General features: G+C 48.0%; 1 protein-coding gene across 1 annotated transcript in view; it reads left to right on the forward strand.

Moving 5' to 3' along the window:
• The window catches only part of CEP72 (centrosomal protein 72kDa), a 42,699-nt gene that overhangs the window by 7,438 nt on the left and 11,637 nt on the right, over nt 1-23,624 (forward strand). The window contains exons 4-9 of the mRNA XM_010857127.1: nt 4,575-4,657; nt 4,749-4,876; nt 5,734-5,926; nt 8,378-8,486; nt 16,392-16,570; nt 17,897-18,058. Coding sequence (XP_010855429.1) covers nt 4,575-4,657; nt 4,749-4,876; nt 5,734-5,926; nt 8,378-8,486; nt 16,392-16,570; nt 17,897-18,058 — 854 coding nt within the window. The remainder of the gene's footprint in view (nt 1-4,574; nt 4,658-4,748; nt 4,877-5,733; nt 5,927-8,377; nt 8,487-16,391; nt 16,571-17,896; nt 18,059-23,624) is intronic.

The following is a 23,624-nucleotide window of genomic DNA, read 5'->3' on the forward strand; positions in this document are numbered from 1 at the left end:
AACTGTGGTGTTGGAGAAGACTCTTGAGAGTCCCTTGGACTGCAAGGAGATCCAACCAGTCCATCCTAAAGGAAATCAGTCCTGAATATTTGATGAAAAGAGCTGACTCACTGGAAAAGACCCTGAAGCTGGGAAAGTTTGAAGGCAGAAAGAGAAGGAGATGACAGAGGATGAGATGGTTGAATAGCATCACTGACTCAATGGACATGAGTTTGAGCAAGCTCCAGGAGTTGGTGATGGACAGGGAGGCCTGGCGTGCTGCAGTCCATGGAGTTGCAAAGAGTTCAACAGGACTGAGCGACTGAACTGACTGAGTGTAGCCTCTCCAGCTTTCTTTTGTCTAGTATTTGCAGGGTATGTCTTTATCTATTTGTTTACTATTTCATCTGTAAGTGTACATATATCGTAATATTTGAAATAAATTTCTTGTAGATGGTATATGGTGGTTTAGTCGCTAAGTTGTGTCCAACTCTTGTGACCCCATTGGACTAGCCCTCTGGGCTCTCTCTCCATGGGATTCTCCAGGCAGGCATACTATAATGAGTTGCCATTTCCTTCTCCAGGGGATCTTTCCCACTCAGGAATCGAACCCGGGTCTCCTGCGTAGTAGCTAGATTCTTTACTGACTGAATTAACAGGGGAATCAGTATATACTATATATAATTTCTAATCTACTCTGCTAACCTCTGTCTTTTACAATGTAAAAATGTTAGTTGCTCAGTTGTATCTGACTCTTTGTGACCCCATGGACTGTAGTCTGCTAGTCTCCTCTGTCCATGGAATTCTCCAGGCAAGAATGTTGGAGTGGGTAGCCATTTCCTTCTCCAGGGGATCTTCCTGATCCAGGGATCGAACCCTGCATTGGTTCCTCATCTCCTGCATTGCAGGCAGGTTCTTTACTGTCTAACTCGTCAGGGAAGCTTCCCTTTTATAGCATATTTAGACCATTTATTAATATTAATATGGCTTATGTGTGCCATTTATTATTTTTCTGTTTACTCCCTTTGTTTTTTCTTCTTTTGTTTCCTATTTCCTTCCTTTCCCTGTTTCCTCTTTCCTTCCTTTTCCTTAGTCATGTCTGACTCTTTGCGACCCCATGGACTATACAGTCCATGGAATTTACAGGCCAGAATACTGGAGTGGGTAGACTTTTCCTTCTCCAGGGGATCTTCCCAACCCAGGAATCGAACCCAAGTCTCCTGCATTGCAGGCAGATTCTTTACCAGGTGAGCCACAAGGGAAGCCCCTTCCTTACTTGAGTATTTTTTATTATTTGATTTTGATTTATCTATTATATTTCTGAGCATATCTCTTCATATACCTTTTAAGTCATTGCTCTACATATTACAGTGTACAGTGTTTATGTGATTTAACACAGTTTACTTGTGTGGATGGTTTACCATGTCAAGTGAAAATAGAAATTTTACCACCATTTTTTGTTGTTGTCGTTCAGCTGTTCAGTTGTGTACGACTCTGAGATCCAGTGGACTGCAGCACGCCAGGCTTCCCTGTCCTTCACTGTCTCCTGGACTTTGCTCAAATTCATGCCCATTGAGTCAGTGATGCCATCCAACCATTTCATCCTCTCCTGCCCCCTCCTCCTGCCTTCAATCTTTCCCAGCATTAGGGTCTTTTCCAGTGAGTCAGCTGTTCGCATCAGGTGGCCAAAGTATTGGGGCTTTAACATAGGTCTTTCTAGTGAATATCTGGGGTTGATTTCCTTTAGGATTGACTGGTTTGATCTCCTTGCAGTCCAAGGGACTCTCCAAGAGTCTCCAGCACCACAGTGTAAAAGCATCAGTTCTTTGGCGCTCAGCCTTTATGGTTCAACTCTCACATCTCTACGTGACTACTAGAAAAACCATAGCCTGACTATATGAACCTTTGTCGGCACAGTGATGTCTTTGCTTTTTAATACGCTGTCTTAAGTTTGTCATAGCTTTTCTTCCAAGGAGCAAGTGTCTTTTAATCTCATGGCTACAGTCACCGTCCTCAGTGATTTTGAAGCCCAAGAAAATAAAGTCTGTCACTGTTTGCATTTTTTCCCCATCTGTTTACTGTGAAGTGATGGGACTAGATGCCATGATCTTCATTTTTTGAATGTTGAGTTTTAAGCCAGCTTTTTCACTCTCCTCTTTCACCCTCATCAAGAGGCTCTTTAGTTTCTCTTCACTGTGTTCCATTAGGGTGGTGTCATCTGTGTGAAAATGAAGTCGCTCAGTCGTGTCCAACTCTTTGCAACCCCTTGGACTGTAGCCCATGAGGCTCCTCCGTCCATGGGATTCTCCAGGCAAGAATACTGGAGTGGGTGGCCATTTTCTTCTCCAGGGGATCTTCCCAACCTAGCGATCGAACCCCGGTCTCCCGCATCACAGGCAGATGCTTTACCATCTGAGCCACCAGGGAATGCAGCCACCTGTATGATATATGCAAATATCATCTGCATATCTGAGGTTATTGATATTTCTCCTGGCAATCTTGATTCCAGCTTGTGCTTCATCCAGCCCAGCGTTTCACATGATGTACTCTGCAAGTGTACCACCATTTAGGTTTCATTTTTCTCCCACTATATGATTTGTCTAGATATTTCATCTGCATACCTGAGAGCCACAGTAATGGTGAGATTTTTGCTTTTTACAATCATCTGACAGTTTAAATAGCTTAGGAGGAAGCATTAACCCAAGTGTTTACCTGTTTCATTTCTTCATGCCTGATGTCCCAGGTTTCCTTCTTTTATCTTTCCTTGATGTTTAAAGATTTTTCTTAAGCAGTTATCTACTGGCAGGCGTGCTGGTGAAAAGTTCTCTTAGCGTTTCTTCATTTAAGAATACCTGTATTTCACCTTCAGTCGTAAAGACTGTTATTGGAGAATATAGATTTCTAAGATGAAAGTTCTTTTTTTCAGCAATTGAAAAATGTGAGAGCACTTCCTTTAGACCACCATGGTTTCTGAAGAGTCACTCCCTACCACGGGAGTTGTGTCTCCCTCTGGGTGATGCCTTTCTCTCTGGTTGCTCTCGAGATTCTTTCATTGCCATCAGTGGTTTTGATTCTGATGTGTTAGCTTTTGCCTTTATTCTGTTTGGTGTTTTTTCAGCTTCTTGAATATGTAGGGTTTTGTTTTTTTGCCAAATTTGGAAAGTTTTCAGCTGTTACTTCTTTAATTTTTTTTTTTTTTTTTTAAGCCATGCTGTTTTTCTCTTCTTGAAACTCTCATTGGAACTCCATGGGTTCCCAAGGACATGAATGTTAGATTGCTTTTTCTATTTCTACAGAACCTTGAAGCTCTGTTCATTTTTTTAGTCTGTTTTCTCTCTTGGTCAGATAGGACAATTTTGTTTAATTTATCTTTGCATTTACTCTCTTTGAATTTTTCCCTGTCATCTCCATTCTGTTATTAAGCTGCTCCCATGGTTTTTGTTTGTTTCTTTCAGTTATTTTTCACTTCTCAAATTTCTATTTGTTTCTTCTTTATATCTTCTGGTTTTTTGCCAAGAATCCCTACTTTCTCATTTTTTAAAGCATGTTCATAATTGCTCATTGAACTATTTTTGTATCAGTTGCTTTAAAATCCTCGTTAGATAATTCTGGTTTCTCTCATCTCATTATTGGTGTCTATTGTTTTCTCTCATCCAGATTGAGATTTTCCTAGTTCTTCATCATTTTTGATTGATCGTTTTGATTGGGATTCTGCTTCCTGTTTAAATCTTGTCACTCGGTTCTGTCACTGCCTGGATGCTGCCTTGTTGCTGAGGCGGTGGCCAGGCCCCTGTCATACACAGAGCCTCTACAGATGCCTCATTACAGACAGCCCAGGACAGTAGTTGGGTCCACTCTCGCGGTCCCAGTGCTGGCCACTGTGCAAGGCCAAGGGTACGAGGTCCATGATTTTCCCTTGGTGTTGGGTGGGAGTGGGGCTGGGGTTGTCAGGAGTCTGTCCTGCAAGGCCATCTCTCCTGCAAGGCCATCACTGACCATCTTTGACAGTGGACAGCAGGCTTACCCATATCTTTTGGTAGATGTCCGTGGGTGTTTGTGGGCGGCCAGCTTCTCTTGCATTCAGATTGGGATGCATAGGAGACAACAAAACCAGCCCTCAGTGCTTGACCCTGTTTTTAGGTCCCTAGACGGTTGGCCTTCTGCCCCCACCCTTCAGTTGCCAGGCACTTGCTTCCTGTGTTGTTGTCCAGGGTTGTTAGGTCTAATGGGAGGAATAGGGTGAAATGTGTCTGCTCTGTCTTGTCTGAAACTGGAAAGCCAAAAACCAGTTTTGTATTTAATCAAAATGTGTTTTAAAACAAAAGTTTCCAGGGAAATATTTGGTGCATCCAAACACAGAGTGTCTGTTTCATTCAGTTTCAGCTCAGTTCAGTTCAGTCTCTCAGTCGTGACCGACTCTTTGTGACCCCATGAATTGCAACACGTCCGGCCTCCCTGTCCATCACCAAATCCTGGAGGGGAAACTTATATTTGTAGTGACATTTGTCTTATGAGTGCTTACTGGGTGTGTCCCAGAGAAGTGTATGGTTCCCCCCAAGTGCCACTGGCCATCACCCGTAATGGCGTGACCTCAGGTCAGCCCCTGAGAGGGTTTCAGATGTGATCCCTGCGTGGAAGCTTAGAGGCAGTGGGCTGGCAGCCCCCTTAGGGCTTCCTGGTGAGTGGGTTTTGGAGGGAGACTAAATTACTGTAATAATTAATTTTCAGTAAAATAATAAACTTAAAATCTCTTAATTTTCTATTCTTAGCTGAACTTCAGTCATTATCTATTCCTGGAACTTACCAAGAAAAGATTACTCACCTGGGAAATTCTTTGATGAATTTAACAAGTCTAAAATCTCTAGATCTCTCACGAAACTCCTTGGTTAGTCTAGAGGTAAGTTTTAGGTTTGTTTCTTAAAAGAAAATTTATTGCTATAATAGCAGGGGGAAGTACATGTATGGTAAAAAAAAAAAAAAAAAAGCACTGTGTTTCACGACTGCTTCTAAAACTTGTAAACTGTGCACCTAAAGTGACTGTGAGTGCTGTGCCGCATTCTCTGTGTGTGCTGTGAGCTGGATTTGCTATGCATCGCGTTGTATTCCAACTATAACATGAAATCACCCCGCTCTGACGAAGATGGTTGTGTCTGTAAAGGAAAAAAGGCCCGAAAGACGAGCGTGTGTGTGCCCGCCTTCATCCTGCATCAGCTGTCCTCTGCACCCACGCTGCACTTCTCATCCGTGTGTGTCTGACTGTTAGTGGCCTTGGGCCCTTGAATGGCTTGTGTGCCTGTCGCAGCAGGCGCTGGTGACGGAGAGGACGCAAGAAGTCCCCAGGCGATGACGAATGGGAACGCCGTGTGAACTGCCAGGGCCTGCGGTGGGGAGAAAGGGAGGCAGGATGCCCCTGCCTGGAGCGCGAGTCTGTCAGCGCCCCGACCTGGTTGGGAGCCCTGCCCCTCGCATCAGCGTCTGCCGCAAGATCTCGTCCCGGCTATACTCAGTCTTCTCATCTGTGAAGCGGGGGCAGCGGTGGTTCCGCCAACGGGGCTGGGTGTGAGAGCTTGGCGTTGGATGCGTCGCTCAGCTGGTGCGTGAGGCCCCGCAGGGATTGACCGGCTCGGCTGCCTCGCGCCCGGGAGCAGCGCTCGCGGCAGAGCTCACCTTTGCTCTGCTGTCCAGTGATGGGGGGCGGGGGGTGTGGAGTGAGTGTGTGTCGACGCCCGTCTCACCGTGCGTTTGTCCCGGCAGGGCATTGAGTGCCTGACGGCGCTGGAGAGCCTCAACCTCTACTACAACCGCATCTCCTCGCTGGCGGAGGTCTTCCGGCTCCACTCCCTGGCGGGGCTCTTGGACGTGGACCTGCGGCTGAACCCCGTGGTGAAGAGCGAGCCTGACTACCGCCTCTTCGTGGTGCACATGCTCCCAGGGCTCCAGCAGCTGGGTAGGCCGGCTGCGCTCCCAGCCTCTCTCGGTGCCCTGCTCGTGTTCTTGGGGCGATCGCGCTGCTGCCCCTTCTGGAGAGGGGAGCTGGTTTCCTCCTCTCACAGAAAAGCCGCCTGGGAAGGCGGCCGGGAGCCACTTCCTGAGACCACAAGTGCCTGCTGGGCTGGCCGGGGCACAGGTGTGGGCTGGCTCGGCTCTCCAGCTGTTCTCAAGCTCTGTTGTCTATTTCCTCGCATGGCCTCCTGGGTGTTGTCCCAGGCTCAGTCGGACGGCTGGATTCAGCCTGGTTTTGCATGCGCCTAGAGCACAGGAATGAGAGGTTACTGTGCTGCGCATGCCCCGGGCAACAGCGTGAGAGAGTGGGAGGGCCTCCGCAGGAGAGCCTCTTGGCAGGTGCAGCTGCGCCATGGCCCAGGAAGAACCGAATCTCTGGGGCTTGCAGGACAAGCGGCAGGAGCCGAGGGTGTGCCAGTCGGGAGGCCCTGGGGAAGGAGGGCGTAGAGTCTTAGACCTGATCCTCCTGTGGAAGTACCGCTTGAGGGCAGTTAAGACTGTCTGATTGGAGGGTGGTGGTCCTTCTGTGCCCCCAGTGATCAGTGCGTGTTGTCCACTCAGGGGGCCTTTGACCGCTTGGGGAGGCTGGAGGGATTCCAGGGTGTCTCCACCTCCCAGGTGCTGAGATAATGAAATGAGACCCACACGGCAGCGCTTGTCAGGTAGATGCTGGGCAGCGGGCAGACCATGGCTCCTGCCCGTTCAGTGTCCACAGGACCTGCAGACACTCCGGGTTCTGCCCCCTCAGCTGCACAGAGCGTCTCTCACAAGCACCCCAGCTGTGCCTGCCTTGGCTCACCTCCTTGTCCCCGGGCTGGTGGCCCTGGCTCTAGGGAGCCTGGCTGCGTGGTTAGGCCACACCAGCCTGGGCCTGGGGCACTGACCCCCAGAGGTGCACTGTTTGTTCAGACCTACTTAGGGTTTCAACGTTTTGTTGGTTTTTAGATATTTGGGAGGATTAAATGCTTGTGTCCTTAGTTAGTTAAGTTGCTCAGCCGTGTCCACCTCTTTGCGACCCTGTGGACTGTAGCCCATCAGATTCCTCCGTCCATGGGATTCTCCAGGCAACAGTACTGGAGTGGGTTGCCATTTCCTTCTCCAGGGGATCTTCCCGACCCAGGGATCGAACACAGGTCTCCTTAGTTGACTGTATAAGTATTCTGTAAACTATTGAAGCATTACAATCCTTCTTGAAAGTTGTGCAGTCTTCAGTCTTAAATGATTAGTTTCTACTTGTGATAAAAGTTTTCGATTCGGTCTTATAGAGTTGTTCCAGTCTGAAAGGTACTCAGACATGAGAAAGGAGAGTCACTGGAGTCCGTGCTGCGGGAGCCCTGGAGCTCTTGGAAGGCCCGCTCTCCCGCCGGGCGCCGTGGGAGCTCTGAGGGAGTAACCCAAGCGCTCTGGCCGGGAGCAGAGGAGGCCCTCGCCGGGCCTGGGGGCCGCTGCCGTGCAGAGAGGGTGTGGTCTGGGTGAGACAGGTTTGCGCTGGTCTTAGCCACATGGAGCTTGAGTTCAGAGTGAGGGGCATGGCGCTGACTCAGTGAAGTTCAGGCTGAGCAAGTAGAGTCGTGAGTTGCTGGCATGAAGGCCACGTCCAGGCCATGAGAGTGCAGAGCCCAGGAGGCCTCAGACCAGCGTGTGGCGGACGGAGTCCCCGAGGGGATGGAGGGGGCTCCCGGGCGCACCCCGCGTGGGGCCAGGGCTGCCATGCAGAGTTCACACCTTGGTCCTTGTTTCTCACTGGGACATGTGCCTCTGGGCGCTGTGGGCTCAGCTTCCTGAGCAAGTCTGGGGTGGTCCTGACAAGTTCCTGAGGGCTGGCCACCAGCATTTGGGAGGGCAGCCTCCCTTGGGCACTCCCGAGGAGGTGTGGCTGTGGACACGTGAGGCCTTCTTGGGTCCAGGGCACGTGTGGAAACAGTTAGGCTTGGCTCTGCCCCCTGTTCCAGTCCCAGGATCTGAGAGGTGAGCCCTGGGTGCTAGCACGTGGCCTGGGCCTCTTCTCTCCAGTGTGTTGGGCTCCTCGCCCGTGGACACTTGTTAGGGGTGTTTGGGGACCTTGCCCAGCATCCCTGATATGTGTCAAGAGGAGACAAGAAGGGTGTGCCTGCACGTGAACTTGAGTGTGTGTTTCCCTTCCTGTCTGAGGCTCAAGCCTGGTGTAAGCTGCCGCCTCCGGGGATCACGCTCAGCACCTCCACGGGCTCCTGTGGTGGGTTGGCCCTCGGGGGAGGGAAGGGCCCCAGAACAGGGCAGTGCCTCTGGTCAGGTGCGTGTGAGGCTGAGTGGGCGGCAGGACACCTTTGCTCCCCATGGGAGGCCGGCAGGTGCGCCACGGCGGGGCCTGGCACCTGCCTCTGGTCGCTACTTTCCCATGGTGTCTTCTCTGTAGATGACCGCCCCGTGAGGGAGAGTGAGCGGAGAGCGTCCCGGCTGCATTTTGGTTCGGAGGAATCGCTGGACTCAGAGCAGAGCTTCCCATCTGTTTTCAGAGAAGAAAGGTATGAACAGAAAAAGCGAGAGTGAAAGTCGCTCAGTCATGTCCAACTCTCTGTGACCCCATGAACTGTATAGTACAATTCTCCAGGCGAGAATACAGGACTGGGTAGCCTTGCCCTTCTCCAGGGGGTCTTCCTGACCCAGGTCTCCTGCACTGCCGGTGGATTCTTTACCAGCTGAGCTATCAAGGAAGCCCATGAACAGAAGTGGTGTTTGAACTTCTTGAGGAGTGTTCACTGTTGATAGAAAAATGCCAGCCTCTGTATTAACTGAAGATACAAACTCTGCATGCGGATTGCCACTTAGAGGGCAGGCCTGCGGGAGGTGTGGTGGGGGTGGGAGAGACGCCCCACACCAGCTGGTGATAAAGGATACCGTAGGACAGCCTCTCTTCCTGTCCATCACATCTTCTGTAGGTTACTTTTCAATATTAGTTTGGCCAAAATGTTTGAGTTTTTCTGTAAGATGGTAAGAACTTTCTGGCCAACCCAATACTGAAAACGTTGTTAAAGTAATTGATGTCGGATAGTAGCTCGAAAGGCCTGTGGCAAGAAGCCGTGGTCCCACCTACCAGCGCCCGCCCACCCCTCAGGCAGCCGCCTGCCCGTCTCTAATGGTTGCTGCTTCCAGGCTCTGTTTGTTCCTTTCTGATCTCAGATGGTGCAGACACTGCTGTTTGTGGACGGGAGCACTCTGACAGACCTGGCAGCTCTGGAGCCCCCTCTTCCCACCTGGCCGTGTCGGTTCTTGGGCTTTGCTCCCTCCGGCGTCCCCCTTCCTTTCTCTGCTCTGCGGGCAGGGCTCCCGCTCGCTGTGCCAGGCTGTGGGAGCCTGTGCCGCCTGTGCCTGGCTTCTCAGCGCCTGCCGTCTGCATCTTTATGTCTGACTTGAGATGTCGGGGTGGTAGCACGTGTGTTCTGAAAGCACAGTCTTCGTGTGTTTGGTTGATTCTAAAGGTGTAAGTCAGTCCATGGTGTTTACCTAGCTTGTAATGTGTGAGGATTATATATTCCTTCTTAAATACCATTTTGTTTTGTCTGAAGCTTTTAATAGTTTTCTTTCTCTTCCATTACACACCTTAGTTCATCTGTAAATTTCTCTAACGTAGAGGTCAGCTGACTTTTTTTGTAAAGGGCTGGAAAGAGTGTTTTCAGCTCCGTGGACTGTATGATCTGTGTTTTAACTTCTCAACCCTGACTTTGTAGATGAAAGCAACTGTAGACAGTACATAAACTAAAGACTGTGTTCCAATAAACCTTTTACAACACAGGTGTGGGTTGGATTTGACTCGTGGGCCATACTTTGTTCTAACATCTTAAGATCAGTTCCAAATTCCGGGAATCTCCTCTTCCCTCAGCTGTCTGGCTTGGAGTTCCCCTCCCCTCACATCCCTATTTCAAACCCAGCTAACTAACCCTGCAGAATGGTCTGAGTATTGTGTGCCCCAGATTTACATGCTGGAGCCCCAACCCCCAACTCAGTGGCTTTAGGGGACAGGGCCTGTTAGGGGCGATGAGGTCCTGTGGGTGGAGCCCTCGTGATGGAGTTGGTGCCTTCCTACAGAAAAGACCCCGCAGAGCTCTCTAGCTTCGTCCACATCCATGTGCATTTATGAGTTACGCAGTGTCAGTCTTGTGACTTTGTCCTCCTTCAGCATTGAGTTGCCAGTTACTTTCCATATAACTTTTAGAATTAATCTGTCAATATCCACCAAATACCTTGCTGGAATTTTGATTGAGATTGTGTTGAATTACAGATGAGAAGAAACTGACATCTTAACACTATTGAGTCTTCATATCCATGGACATGGAATATCCATTTATTTAGTTCTTCTTTGATTTCATTTATCAGAGGTTTGTAGTTTTCCTGATTTGATGCTGTACATATTTTGTTAGACTTATGCTTTAGTATGTTGGTCTTTTGAGGCTAATTTAGGCTTTTTAATTTAAAATTCCAGTTGTTCATTGCTGACAATATATGAAAGCATTTGGCTTGTATGCAGCTGCTGGTGACGAAGTACCACAAACAGGGTGGCTTAAAATAACAGAAATTTATTGCCTTACAGTTCTTAGGCTGGAAATCTGAAATCAAGGTGTTGTCAGCCCTGCTTCCTCCTGGAGGCTCTAAGAGGGAATCCATTCCGTGACTCCAGCTTCAACGGTTTGCTGACCATCTCCAGCATTCTCTCCAGTCTTCTCACTGTGGCTGTCTTCTCCCTGCGTCTTTTCACAGAGCTCCCCATTGTGCCCGCCTGTCCTGTGTCCAGATTTCCCCGTTCTTAAGGACATCAGTCATATTGGTTACTGCTAAGTCACTTCAGTCATGTCTGACTCTGTGCAACCCCAGAGACGGCAGCCCACCAGGCTCCCCCATCCCTGGGACTCTCCAGGCAAGAACACTGGAGTGGGTTGCCATTTCCTTCTCCGATGCATGAAAGTGAAAAGTGAAAGGGAAGTCGCTCAGTCATGTCTGACTCTTAGCGACCCCATGGACTGCAGCCCACCAGGCTCCTCCATGCATGGGATTTTCCAGGCAAGAGTACTGAAGTGGGATGCCATTGCCTTCTCCGAGGGCTCCCCATAATTTCCTCATTTTAACTCAATTACCTCTGTAAAGACTCTTATTTCCAAATAAGGTCATACTCTGAGGTGTAGGGTGTTAGGACTTCAGCATCCCTTTTTAGGGGACACAGTGTAACCCATACATCTTGAATTTTATGAGTTTGCTGTAAGACTGATTTTTTGATTTTCTGTAGATGGCATGTCATCTTTGAACATGCCATCTATAGTTGTATATGTCTTCCTTCCCAATCTGTATGCTGTTAATTTCCTTTTCTCATCTTACTGCCTTGGCTGGGACATCCAGTATGGTGTGAAGGCCATGGGCAGCGGGGCTTGCTCGCCTCGCTCCAGGTCTTGGCAGGGTGGCAGCAGGTTTCTCTGGGACATCCAGTATGGTGTGAAGGCCGTGGGCAGTGGGGCCGTGCTCGCCTCACTCCTGGTCTTGGCGGGGTGGCAGCGGGTGTTTCCCACCAGGTCTGCTGCCACCTGCGGGCTTCCCTTGGTGTTCTTTATCCAGTGCAGCAGGTTCCCATCCATGCCCAGTTTACTGACCATTTTATCACGGATGGGTATTAGACTTTGTCGAATACTTTTTCTGTATTTACTGATATTGTCACGTGACTCTTCTTCTTGAGCCTGTTGATGTGATGCATTACACTGACTTTTTTCCGAATGTTGAACCAGCTGTGCACCTGGAATAAACCCCACTCTCTTGTGGTGTAGACTTCTTTTCATACCTTCATGGCCTCAAGTTGCTGGTATTTGTTGGGGATTTTTTGCATCCGTGTTCATGGGAGATAAAGGGTCTGTATTTTCCTTGCATTGTCTTTGCTGGTTCTGGCATTAAGGTAATGCTGGCCTCATAGAATAAGTTAGTCTGTATTCCCTCTGTTTCCTCTTCTGTCTTATAGAAAATTGGTATAATTTCTTTCTTAAATGTTGGTAGAATTTACCAGTGAATGTATCTGGACCTGGTATTTTAGGAGGCTATCAATGATTGATTCAAGGTCTGTAATCCATACAAGTCTGTTCTTACTATCTACTTTTCCTGGTGTGGGTTTTGGAAGATTGTGCGTTTCCAGAACGGTTCCGTTTCATCCGGGTTATCCCGTTTGTGGGCAGGGTGCTCTCTGTTACCCTCTTGCTCCACAGGATCTCCAGTGGTGCTGCTGCTTTTACTTCCTGTGTTAGTGATGCGTCTTTTTTCCCTAGTTAACCTGTTATAGATAGAGGTTTTTCCATTTTATTTATGTGTTTAAATTTAGAACTAGCTTTTGGATTTGTTGATTTTCTTTTTTTCCTGTTTTCAACTTTATTGATTTTTACTCTAAATTTTACTATTACTTTTGTTCTTCCTGCTTTGGATTTATTTTCTTAGTTTCCTAAGATGGAAGCTTAGGTCACTGATTTTGGATTGTACTGTGTCTACTATGCATTCAGTATTATGTATTTCCTTCTACACATTGCTTTCACTGCATCTCACAAATTTCAGTGAGGTGTATATTCTTTTTAATTTGGTTGAAAATATTTTTATTTTGAAGTACTTTACTTCAGAATACTTTGAGGTTTCTTTGACTCATGTTATTTGGGAATATGTTGTTTAATCTTCCTTTTTTTGAGATTTTCCAGTTATCTTTCTGTTACTTATTTTATTACAAGTTTAATTTCATTGTGCCCTGAGAACAAATATCGTGTGATTTGTTTTCTTTTTAACGTGTAGAGGCATGTTTTGTGGCCCAGGACGAATATGTGTTGGTGAGTGTTCCGTGTGACTGTGGGACGAGTGTCCTGCTGTCTGGACACAGTGGACGCCGGCTCCTCCAGGTGGTGGTGTCGGGCCCAGCTGTGTCCTTGGTGACTGACTGCCTGCGGGATCCACCCCTTTCTGACGCGGGGTAGGGAAGTGGATCCGTCCTCCTGAGCTCCCTCAGTGGCTGTGTTGGGTAACCTGATGCTGTCTTATTGGTGCAAGCCCGTCCAGGGCTGCTGCGTCTTCCTGCAGAGCTGCCCTGAGTCCTGACCCCTCTTTATCCCAGGTTGCACTCACCACCCAAAGTCAGCTCTGTCTGAAAGTGATGTAGCTACTTCCACTTTGTTCTGATTGGTGTTAGCATAGTCTGTTTTTCTTTCTCTGTCCATTTACTTTTAACCTGTGCATCTTTATATTTGAAGGGGGCTTCTGTAGGTAACATGTAGTCGGCCTTGTATTTTGATCCACGCTAACCGTCTCTGCCCTCCACTTGGTGCGTTTAGACCCTGATGTCTGAAGTGATTCTTGATGCAGCTGGGTTAACAGCTGCTGTGTTCGCTGTTTCTGTCTGATGCCCTTGTTCTTACTTTGTCTTCTGATCTTTCCCTTCCTTTCCTGGTTTTACGTGATCATCCAGTGATTCCATTTCCCCGTTAACACATCGGTTATGGGCATGTTTTCACTTTGGTGGTCGCCCTGAGCACACAGGACAGGCAGACCTCGTTTTCTGTGCTTTGCTTCATTGTGCTTTGCAGATTCTGTGTTTTCATAGATTGAAGGTTTGTGTTAACCTCGAGTCAGGCGAGTCTGTCGTGCCATTTTCCGAGTGGCATTTGTTCCTTATTCACCTCATGTCTCTGTGTCACATTTTGGTAATTCTTGCAGTATTTCAGACTTTTTCAGCTTTTTATATTTCAGTGATCTGTGATCCCATTGCTGCCATGACTTGCAAAAGCCTCAGATGATGGTTAGCACTTTTTAGCAATAAAACGTTTTAAAATTAAAGTGTATACATTGTTTTTTAACATAATATTGTTGCTCACTTAATAGACTAAGTACAGTGTAAACAGTAAGAAAGCTAAGATCATGGCATCTGGTCCTGTCACTTCATGGCGGACAGAAGGGGGAAACGTGGGAGCAGTGACAGATTCTTCTCACCTTGGACTCCAGAATCACTGTGGGCTTGACTGTAGCCATGGAACGAAAAGACGCTTGCTCCTTGGAGGAAAAGCTATGACGAGACACCACTTTGCTGACAGAGGTCCACAAAATCAAAGCTATGGTTTTTCCAGTAGTCATGTATGGATATGAGGGTTGGACCATAAAGAAGGCTAAATGCTGAAGAACTGATGCTTTTGAATTGTGGTGCAGGAGAAGACTCTTGTGAATCCCTTGGACTGCAGGGAAATCAAATCAGTCATTCCTAAAGGAAATCAATCCTGAATATTGATTGGAAGGACTGATGCTGAAGCTCCAATAAATACTTTGGCCACCTGATGTGAAGAATCGACTCATTGGAAAAGATCCTGATGCTGGGAAAGATTGAAGGCAGGAGGAGAAGGGGGCGGCAGAGGATGAGATAGTTGGATTGGCATCATGGACTCAATGATGGTGATTTTGAGCAAACACCAGGAGATGATGAAGGACAGGGGAGCCTGGCATGCTGAGGTCCATGGGGTCACAAAGAGCCAGACACGACTTAGCAACTGAACAACAATAATGTACATAAAGAACTTTCCCTTCTGACTTGTTTGAAGATTTTTTTCTTTGTCTTAGCTTTTCTCCAGTTTGGATATATTCCTTGATGTAATTTTTCCCAGCATTTATTCTACCACTGTTCTCAGAGCTTCCTGTTTGTGTGATTTGGTGTCTGACATTCCCTTAAGGGATTCTTAGTCGTCTTCAGTTCCCTTCTCTCCTGTTGGCAGGCTCATGTGTGAATATTAGGCCTTTTGGTGTTGGCCCACGATTCTAGGTATTCTATTCTGGTTTTTCTTTTTTTTCCAGTCTTTTTTAATCTTCGCTTTTCAATTTTAGAGTTTCTGTTATTATGTTATCAAGTTCAGAGGTTCTTTCCTCAGCCACATCCAGTTTACTGTTGAGCTCATTAGAGGCACTTTTCATCTGTTACAGTGTCTTCAACTAACGTTTCTATTAGGGTCTTTCTTAGAATTTCCCCATCTCTGCTTGGGTTTCCTGTCCGTTCTTTCACATTGTCTCTTTTTTCCATTAGACCTTGTAGTATTATTACTCACAGTTGTCTAAAATCAAAGCCTGATTTCATCCAGCGTTTCTGAACCTGGTTCTAGTGCTTACTCTTCTCAATGTTGTTATGGCTGTTTGGAGCTCCATGAGATTCCAGATGCATTTTAGGATGGCTTTTCTATTTCTGGGGAAAATATCATTGGGATTTTGATAGGATCGCACGGATTCTGTGGATTTCTTTGGGCAATGAATATTTTAACAGTGTTGAGTCTTCCAGTCTATGCATATGTGGTGTGTTTCCACTTACTTATATCATCTTTACTTTGTTTCAGCGATGTTTTGCAGTCTGTGTGTTCTCAGTAATGTCCAACGCTGTGCGACCCCATGGACTGTAGCCCGCCGGGCTCCTCTGTCCACCAGATTCTCCAGGCAAGAATCCTGGAGTGGGTTGCCATTCCCTCCTCCAGGGGATCTTCCCAGCCCAGGCAACAAACCCGTGTCTCCTGCATCTCCTGCATTAGCAGATGGATTCTTTACCACTGAGCCACCTGGGGAACGTGTTTTCAGTTGACCTATCCTTGATTATCTCAAGACTAAGTTATCACAGAGTTTAGATGATCTGGTACAGTGACCTTATTATCCAGAGGTGACAGTAGAGACCCCGATAGGCTGTATGTGTCCACCATCAGGTGTCTGTGGGCAGACCTTGAAGGAGAACCCAGTCCCCTTCTTTCTGCAGGGACCTGGAAGACTCTCAGCTCTAGAAAATAGAGTGTCATTGACTTCTCAAAGTGTGATCAGGGTCATAAAGCCAGTGTTCGTAGTATGTGACTGAGTTCTGTTTTGAAGAGTGATTCTTAAGCTGCCTTTGTTAGAACTAGGTCTCCTGTGAATGTTTGCCTTTGTATGGAGGGACATCCTATTCTACAGCCTCACGTTTCAGTTGTTAGAGAGATATATTCACTTAATGTGAAAATAGAAATTTGGAACACCATGTTATTGAACTTTCTTTTTGTTTTGTTTTTTGGTCGGTCCATATGGATCTTCGCTTCCCCAACCAGGGATAGAATTCGTGCCTCCTGAATTGGAAGCATGGGATCTTAACCACTGGACTGCCAGACAAGTCCCTCCTTGAATTTTGCTGGTCACGTGTACCACAGTGCTAGGAGATCCTTGCACGGGGGGCTTCCTGGAACTGCCACCCTTTAATGAAGCCGGGTGTGGTGACCAGTCATCCTGGCCAAGTTCAGTCCGCCTTCCCTGTGGCAGAAGCCCCCGCTGCTCCTCCTGAGACCTTGAGGCAGGGTCAGCAGTGCAGGCGGCTGTGTCCCGGGGTCTTCACGCGCTGGGTGGGGGTGGGAGCACAGAGCCAGGTTTGCTTGTCTTTGTAGACCGCATCACTCCAGAGTCAAGTGCACTGACTCCTCCGCCAAGAAGTGCTTGGTCATGGATGCGGATGACGAGGCGGTCCTGAGCCTCATTGCCGAGTGCGAGTGGGACCTGAGCAACCCTCCTGGGGGCATGAGTTCCAGCCAGAAGGAGTCAGAGGCCAGCCTCCAGACCTCCCAAGGTAGGCTGCTCCTCGCCGAGAGGGTGGGTGCAAGCCCGGCTGGGGGGCTGATGTCTGCTGCCTCAGGATCCACGCCGCCTTTTTAAGACAATTTACCTTTAAATGTAGACCCTTCAGGAAGTCTTGTGCACCTGGAAATATCAGTAATTTGGTCGTGGAATTGCAGGAGAAGTCAGTGTGTTTAGGTGGATGTAGTCACTGCAAGTCTGTCACCTCAGGTCCCTCTCAGGTCAGTTGCGGGGGTAGCGAAGATGTGGGGCGTCCTGTGCTGGAGGGGCTGAGTCCCCGCTGGCCTCAAGGGGGCTCCTCTCTGGCTCCAGCTGCATGTGAGTGAGGGGTTGACACCTGACGAGGGCGGGCATGTGAGCTCCTTCACGCCCGTGCCGGCTTTTCCGCCAGGACTCGTGTATGAGCTTCAGCTGCTTTGCTGCTGCTTCTCTCATGGGTCCCAGGAGCTTTTCGTGAAGTCACAGCATCTGGGTCTTCCTGCTGCAGTAGCACCCTGCCTCGGCCTCCCCGCCACCTCCCGGGCCTGTCGGGCCCTCCAGTGTGGCGCCCGTCCTGAGCGTGCGGCAATGTCTACTGAGGGCTTTAGTTCTCGTTTCCTGGAGATGAGCCCCAGCAGCCTGCTCATGTGCTCATGTCATCTTGTGAGCCGTTTCTGTTCCTGCTGCCCCCCTCCCCTATTCCTTTCTTGGTATTGATGCCCCGGACTCCATTATGCTGGTAAAACACAGCCTGTCTCAGATTTCTGCCCACCCTGTGGCCTGCCTTTCATTTCCTAAGCAGTGCTTCCAGGAGCGGTTCTATCTGAGTGAGGTCGCTCCACCCTGTTTTCCTTCGTGGTGGTGCTTTTCAGTGTGCTGGCCGTGCTTGTGGAGGCTTCCTCCCCTGTCCACCTCCTGGGGACCTGCACTTAGATCTGAGAGCTGCTCTCTAGAGTCAATTTCTGGCTGTGGTGTGAGGTAGTGGCTCAGGTTGTCCGTCTGTCCCAACGTGTATCCAGCTGTACCAGTGCCATTTATTGCAAAGACAACCTTGCAAGGTTGTTCATTCAGTGGCCGGAGTCTCTGGATCCGCTGACTGCTGTGTCTGTCCCAACTCATCGGCTGGATGGTGCTTCCCGCTGGAGGTCGGGCGGGGTCCCCTCTCCTGGGGTGCTGTGGGCAGTGACGCCTGCAGGGTGGCTGGCGCTGTGTTATCCACTCAGCTTTTCTTTCCTGTTTACCCCACATAGGAGTGTGCTTGACAGATATGCTACGCTGTCAGAAACCGGAAGTGTAAGTTTTAATGGAATAAACTTTTTAAATGTTTTGAACACAGCAGAGTCTCGGCACCGACTGAGCCCTCAGTCAGTCCAGCACCAGTGTGGGGACTCTCTGTGGAAGGGCCCTGAGCGGCGCAGGAGCAGCTCCAGGGCGGGCTGCGTGGAGCCGAGGCTGCAGGACCAGCGCTGCGGCGAGCTCCCCCCACAGCGCTTCACCCCAGGTGAGCCCCCTGGTGTGCTGTGCTCCTCTTCTCTCGACTGTGTGTGTGTGTGACCCTGAGATGTGTTAAGGGAATACGCTCCTTTACAAATGAAAGCTAACATTTGTAAAACATGAGTGGTGTAGGTTCCTGCTCTGTGAGTACTTTGGTGCTTTCTTGATACACTTGGACTCGCATACACATTCTCTTCTGAATACATCATGGGCCTATGACAATAGCTACAATTTAGAAATCCCTTCATGGATCACAGCCTTGTCGTGGAAAGGGATTTGCATAACTCAATGAAGCTATGAGCCATGACATGCAGAGTCACCCAAAATGAACGGGTCATAGTGAAGAGTTGTGAAAAACGTGGTCTACTGGAGGAGGAAGTGACAACCCACCCCAGTGTTCTTGCTGCGAGAACCCCATGAACAAACAGTATGAAAAGGCAAAAAGACATGACCCCAGAAGATGAGCCCTGCAGGTTGTAAAGTGTTCAGTATGCTATGGGGAAAGGTGGGGGGCAATTACTAATAGCCCCACAAAGAATGAAGCAGCCGGGCAAAATTGGAAGCAGCACTCAGGTGTGGATGTGTCTGGTCGTGAAAGTAAAGTCCGATGCTGTAAAGAACAGTATTGCATTGCAACCTTGAATGTTAGGTCCATGAATCAAGGTAAATTGGATGTGTTCAGCAGGAAATGGCAAAATTGAACGTTACCATCTTAGGAATCAGTGAACTAAAATGGATGGGAATGGGAGATTTTAATTCAGATGACCATCTTATCTATTACTGTGGGCAAGAATCCCTTAGAAGAAATTGAGGAGCCCTCATAGTCAACAAAAGAATAAAAAATTGAGTACTTAGGTGCGGTCTCAAAAATGACAGAATGATCTCTGTTCATTTCCAAAGCCAACCATTCAGTATCACAGTAATCCAAGTCTATGCCCCAACCACTAATGTCCAAGAAGATGAAGTTGACCGATTCTATGATGACCTACAAGACCTTCTAGGACTAACACTGAGAAAAGACATCCTTTTCCTCATAAGGGATTGGAATGCAAAGTAGGAAGTCAAGAGATACATGGAGTAACAGGCAAATTTGGCCTAGGAGTACAAAATGAAGCAGGGGAAAGGCTAACAGTTTTGTCAAGAGAACATGCCGGTCATAGCAAACATCCTTTTCCAATAATCCAGGAGGTAACTCTACACAAAGGAGAAGCCCCAGCAAGACGGTAGAAGGGATGAAATCACGTTTAGAATCAAACCCCATACCCACCAGGGAAGCTCAGAGGGCTCAAACCTCGTGCACACCAGGACCCAGAGCCCCCACAGAGACTGAGACAGAACTGAGTTTGGGTGTCTCCTGTGGAGGTACGGGTCAGCAGGGGGCTGCCGCAGGGGCAGGGACTCTGGGAGCAGCAGACCTGGATGTGACATAAGCCCTCTTGGAGGAGGTCACCATTAACCCCACCATAGAGCTGCCAAAACTTACACAGGACTGAGGAAACAGACTCTTGGAGGGCACAAACAGAACCTTGTGCGCACCAGGATCCAGGAGAAAGGAGCAATGACCCCACATGAGACTGACCCAGACTTGCCCTCGAGTGTCCAGGAGTCTCCAGCAGAGGTGTGGGTCAGTGGTGGCCTACTGCTGGGTTGGGGGCACTGCGTATAGCAGTGCGTACATGGGAGGAGATTGCCGTTATCTTCATTACCTCCACTGTAGGTTCAGTTCAGTTCAGTCACTCAGTCGTGTCCCACTCTTTGCGACCCCACAAATCGCAGCACGCCAGGCCTCCCTGTCCATCACCAACTCCCGGAGTTCACCCAAACTCATGTGCATCGAGTCAGTGATGCCATCCAGCCATCTCATCTTCTGTCATCCCCTTCTCCTCCTGCCCCCAATGCCTCCAAGCATCAGGGTCTTTTCCAATGAGTCAACTCTTCGTATGAGGTGGCCAAAGTATTGGAGTTTCAGCCTCAGCATCATTCCTTCCAATGAACACCCAGGACTGGTCTCCTTTAGGATGGACTGGTTGGATCTCCTTGCAGTCCAAGGAACTCAAAAGAGTCTTCTCCAACACCACAGTTTAAAAGCATCAATTCTTCGGCCTTCAGCTTTCTTCACAGTCCAACTCTCACATCCATACATGACCACTGGAAAAACCGTAACCATGACTAGATGGACCTTCGTTGACAAAGTAGTATCTCTGCTTTTGAATATGCTATCTAGGTTGGTCATAACTTTCCTTCCAAGGAGTAAGCGTCTTTTAATTTCATGGCTGCAGTCACCATCTGCAGTGAGTTTGGAGCTCAAAGATAAAGTCTGTCATTGTTTCCACCGTTTCCCCATCTATTTCCCATGAAGTGATGGGACCAGATGCCATGATCTTAGTTTTCTGAATGTTGAGCTTTAAGCCAACTTTTTCACTCTCCTCTTTCACTTTCATCAAGAGGCTTTTTAGTTCCTCTTCACTTTCTGCCATAAGGGTGGTGTCATCTGCATATCTGAGGCTATTGATATTTCTCTTGGCAGTCTTGATTCCAGCTTGTGCTTCTTCCAGCCCAGCGTTTCTCATGATGTACACTGCATATAAGTTAAATAAGTAGGGTTACAATATACAGCCTTGACGTACTCCTTTTCCTATTTGGAACCAGTCTATTGTTCCATGTCCAGTTCTAACTGTTGCTTCCTGACCTGCATACAAATTTCTCAAGAGGCAGGTCAGGTGATCTGGTATTCCCATCTCTTTCAGAATTTTCCACAGTTTATTGTGATCCACACAGTCAAAGACTTTGGCATAGTCAATAAAGCAGAAATAGGTGTTTTTCTGGAACTCTTGTTTTTCAATCATCCAGCGGATGTTGGCAATTTGATCTCTGGTTCCTCTGCCTTTCCTAAAACCAGCTTGAACATCAGGAAGTTCACAGTTCACATGTTGCTGAAGCCTGGCTTGGAGGATTTTGAGCATTACTTTACTAGCGTGCGAGATGAGTGCAATTGTGCTGTAGTTTGAGCATTCTTTGGCATTGGAATGAAAACTGACCTTTTCCAGTGCTGTGGCCACTGCTGAGTTTTCCAAATTTATTGGCATATTGAGCGCAGCACTTTCACAGCATCATCTTTCAGGATTTGAAATAGCTCAACTGGGATTCCATCACCTCCACTAGCTTTGTTCATAGTGATGCTTTCTAAGGCCCACTTGACTTCACATTCTAGGATGTCTGGCTCTAGGTCAGTGATCACACCATCGTGATTATCTGGGTCGTGAAGATCTTTTTTGTACAGTTCTTCTGTGTATTTTTGCCACCTCTTCTTAGTTTGGCCCCAGGTAAATAACAGGGAGGGTACATGGCCCTACCTATCAAGAGAAAATTGGATTAAAGATTTACCGAGCATGGCCATGCTCATCAGAACAAGACCCAGTTTTCCCCTCAGTTAGTCTCTCATCAGGAAGCTTCCATAAGCCTCTTATCCTTCTCCATCAGAGGGCGGACAGACTGAAAACCACAGTCACAGAAAACTAGCCAATCTGATCACATGGACCACAGCCTTGTCTAACTCAGTGAAACTGTGAACCGTGCTATATAGTGCCACCCAAGACAGACAGGTCATGGTGGAGAGTTCTGACAAAACGTGGTCCACTGGAGAAGGGAATGGCAAGCCACTTAAGTATTCTCACCTTGAGAACCCCATGAACAGTATGAAAAGGCAAAAGATGTGACACTGAAAGATGAACTGCTCAAGTCAGTTGGTGCCCAATATGCTACTGGAGAAGAGTAGAGAAATAACTCCAGAAAGAATGAAGAGGCTGAGCCAAAGTGAAAACAGTGCCCAGTTGTGGATGTGACTGCTGATGGAAGCAAAGTCCCATGCTGTAAAGAGCAGTATTGCATAGGAACCTGGAATGTTAGGGCCATGAATCAAGGCAAATTGGAAGTGGTCAAACAGGAGATGGCAAGAGTGAATGTCGACATTTTAGGAATCAGTGAACTAAAATGGACTGGAATGGGTGAATTTAACTTAGATGACCATTATATCTACTGCTGTGGGCAAGAATCCCTCAGAAGAAGTGGAGTAGCCCTCATAGTCAACAAAAGAGTACGAAATGCAGTACTTGGAAGCAATCTCAAAAACGACAGAATGATCTCTGTTCGTTTCCAAGGCAAACCATTCAATATCCCGGTAATCCAAGTCTGTGCTCCGACCAGTAACACTGAAGAAGCTGAAGTTGAACGGTTCTATAAAGACCTAGAAGACCTTCTAGAACTAACACCCAAAAAGATGTCCTTTTCGTTATAGGGGATTGGAATGCAAAAGTAGGAAGTCAAGAAATACCTGGAGTAGCAGGCAAATTTGGCCTTGGAGTACAGAATGAAGCAGGGCAAAGGCTAATAGAGTTTTGCCAAGAGAACACACTGGTCATAGCAAATACCCTCATCCAACAACAGAAGAGAAGTCTGTACACATGGACATCACCAGATGGTCAACACCGAAATCAGATTGATTATATTTTTTGCAGCCAAAGATGGAGAAGTTTTATACAGTCAGCAAAAATAAGACCAGGAGCTGACTGTGGCTCAGATCATGAACTCCTTATTGCCAAAATCGGACTTAAATTGAAGAAAGTAGGGAAAACCATTAGACCATTCAGGTATGACCCATAAAGAAGGGTGAATACCAAAGAATTGATACCTTTGAATGGTGTTGCTGGAGAAGACCCTTGAGAGTCCCTTTGACTGCATGGAGATCAAACCAGTCCATTCTAAAGGAAATCAACCCTAAATATTCATTGGAAGAACTGAAGCTGAAGCTCCAGTAGTTTGGCCACCTGATGTGAAGAACTGACTCATTGGAGAAGACCCTGATGCTGGGAAAATTGAAGCCACAAGGAGAAGGGGGCAGCAGAGGATGAGATGATTAGATAGCATCACTGACTCAATGCACCTGAATTTGAGCAATGTCTGGGAGATTGCTCTGGAGGACAGAAGAACCTGGCATGCTGCGATCCTTTGGGTCACAAAGAGTCAGATACAACTTTGCAACTGAATAACACAAAGACAACGGAAATAAATAAGTTAATTGAGAGTGTTGTTTGCATGAAGGTGGAAAAAGCGTCAGAAACCTCCCGAGTGTGAGCAAACCTAGTCCCTTCCTGAGTTGTATCCAGGTGAGCTTGTGGGGCCTTGGAGGCAGGGCAGGTCGTGGTGGCGCCTGCCCAGTGCCCATGGCCCGCAGTCACGGCCTCTCGCTGCATGTACGTTGTGTCGTGAGATCTCACACGTGTCCCTTTACACGGATTCACGTGGGGGTGCATGTGTGCGTGTTCTGGTCCAGGATCCATCCAGTCCACATGGAGTATCTTAATGTTACGTCTCAGATGCTTGTGAGCAGGAACACGTTCTCGGTTTCCATAGTCTCTCTCCCGGAGCTTTGAAGCATTCAGACTGTACTTCTGTGGGGTCCCCCTCAGTCCCAGGTGGCTTGTTCTGCTGGCTCCTTGTGGCCAGACTCGGCGGGGGTGTTGTGGGGGTGTGGGCTCGTGCAGAAGCCCCAGGCTGCTGCAGGTCAGGGGGAAATG

Source organism: Bison bison, unplaced genomic scaffold (assembly GCF_000754665.1).
Source record: "Bison bison bison isolate TAMUID 2011002044 unplaced genomic scaffold, Bison_UMD1.0 scf7180017864377, whole genome shotgun sequence".
NCBI classification, from domain to species: Eukaryota; Metazoa; Chordata; class Mammalia; order Artiodactyla; family Bovidae; genus Bison; species Bison bison.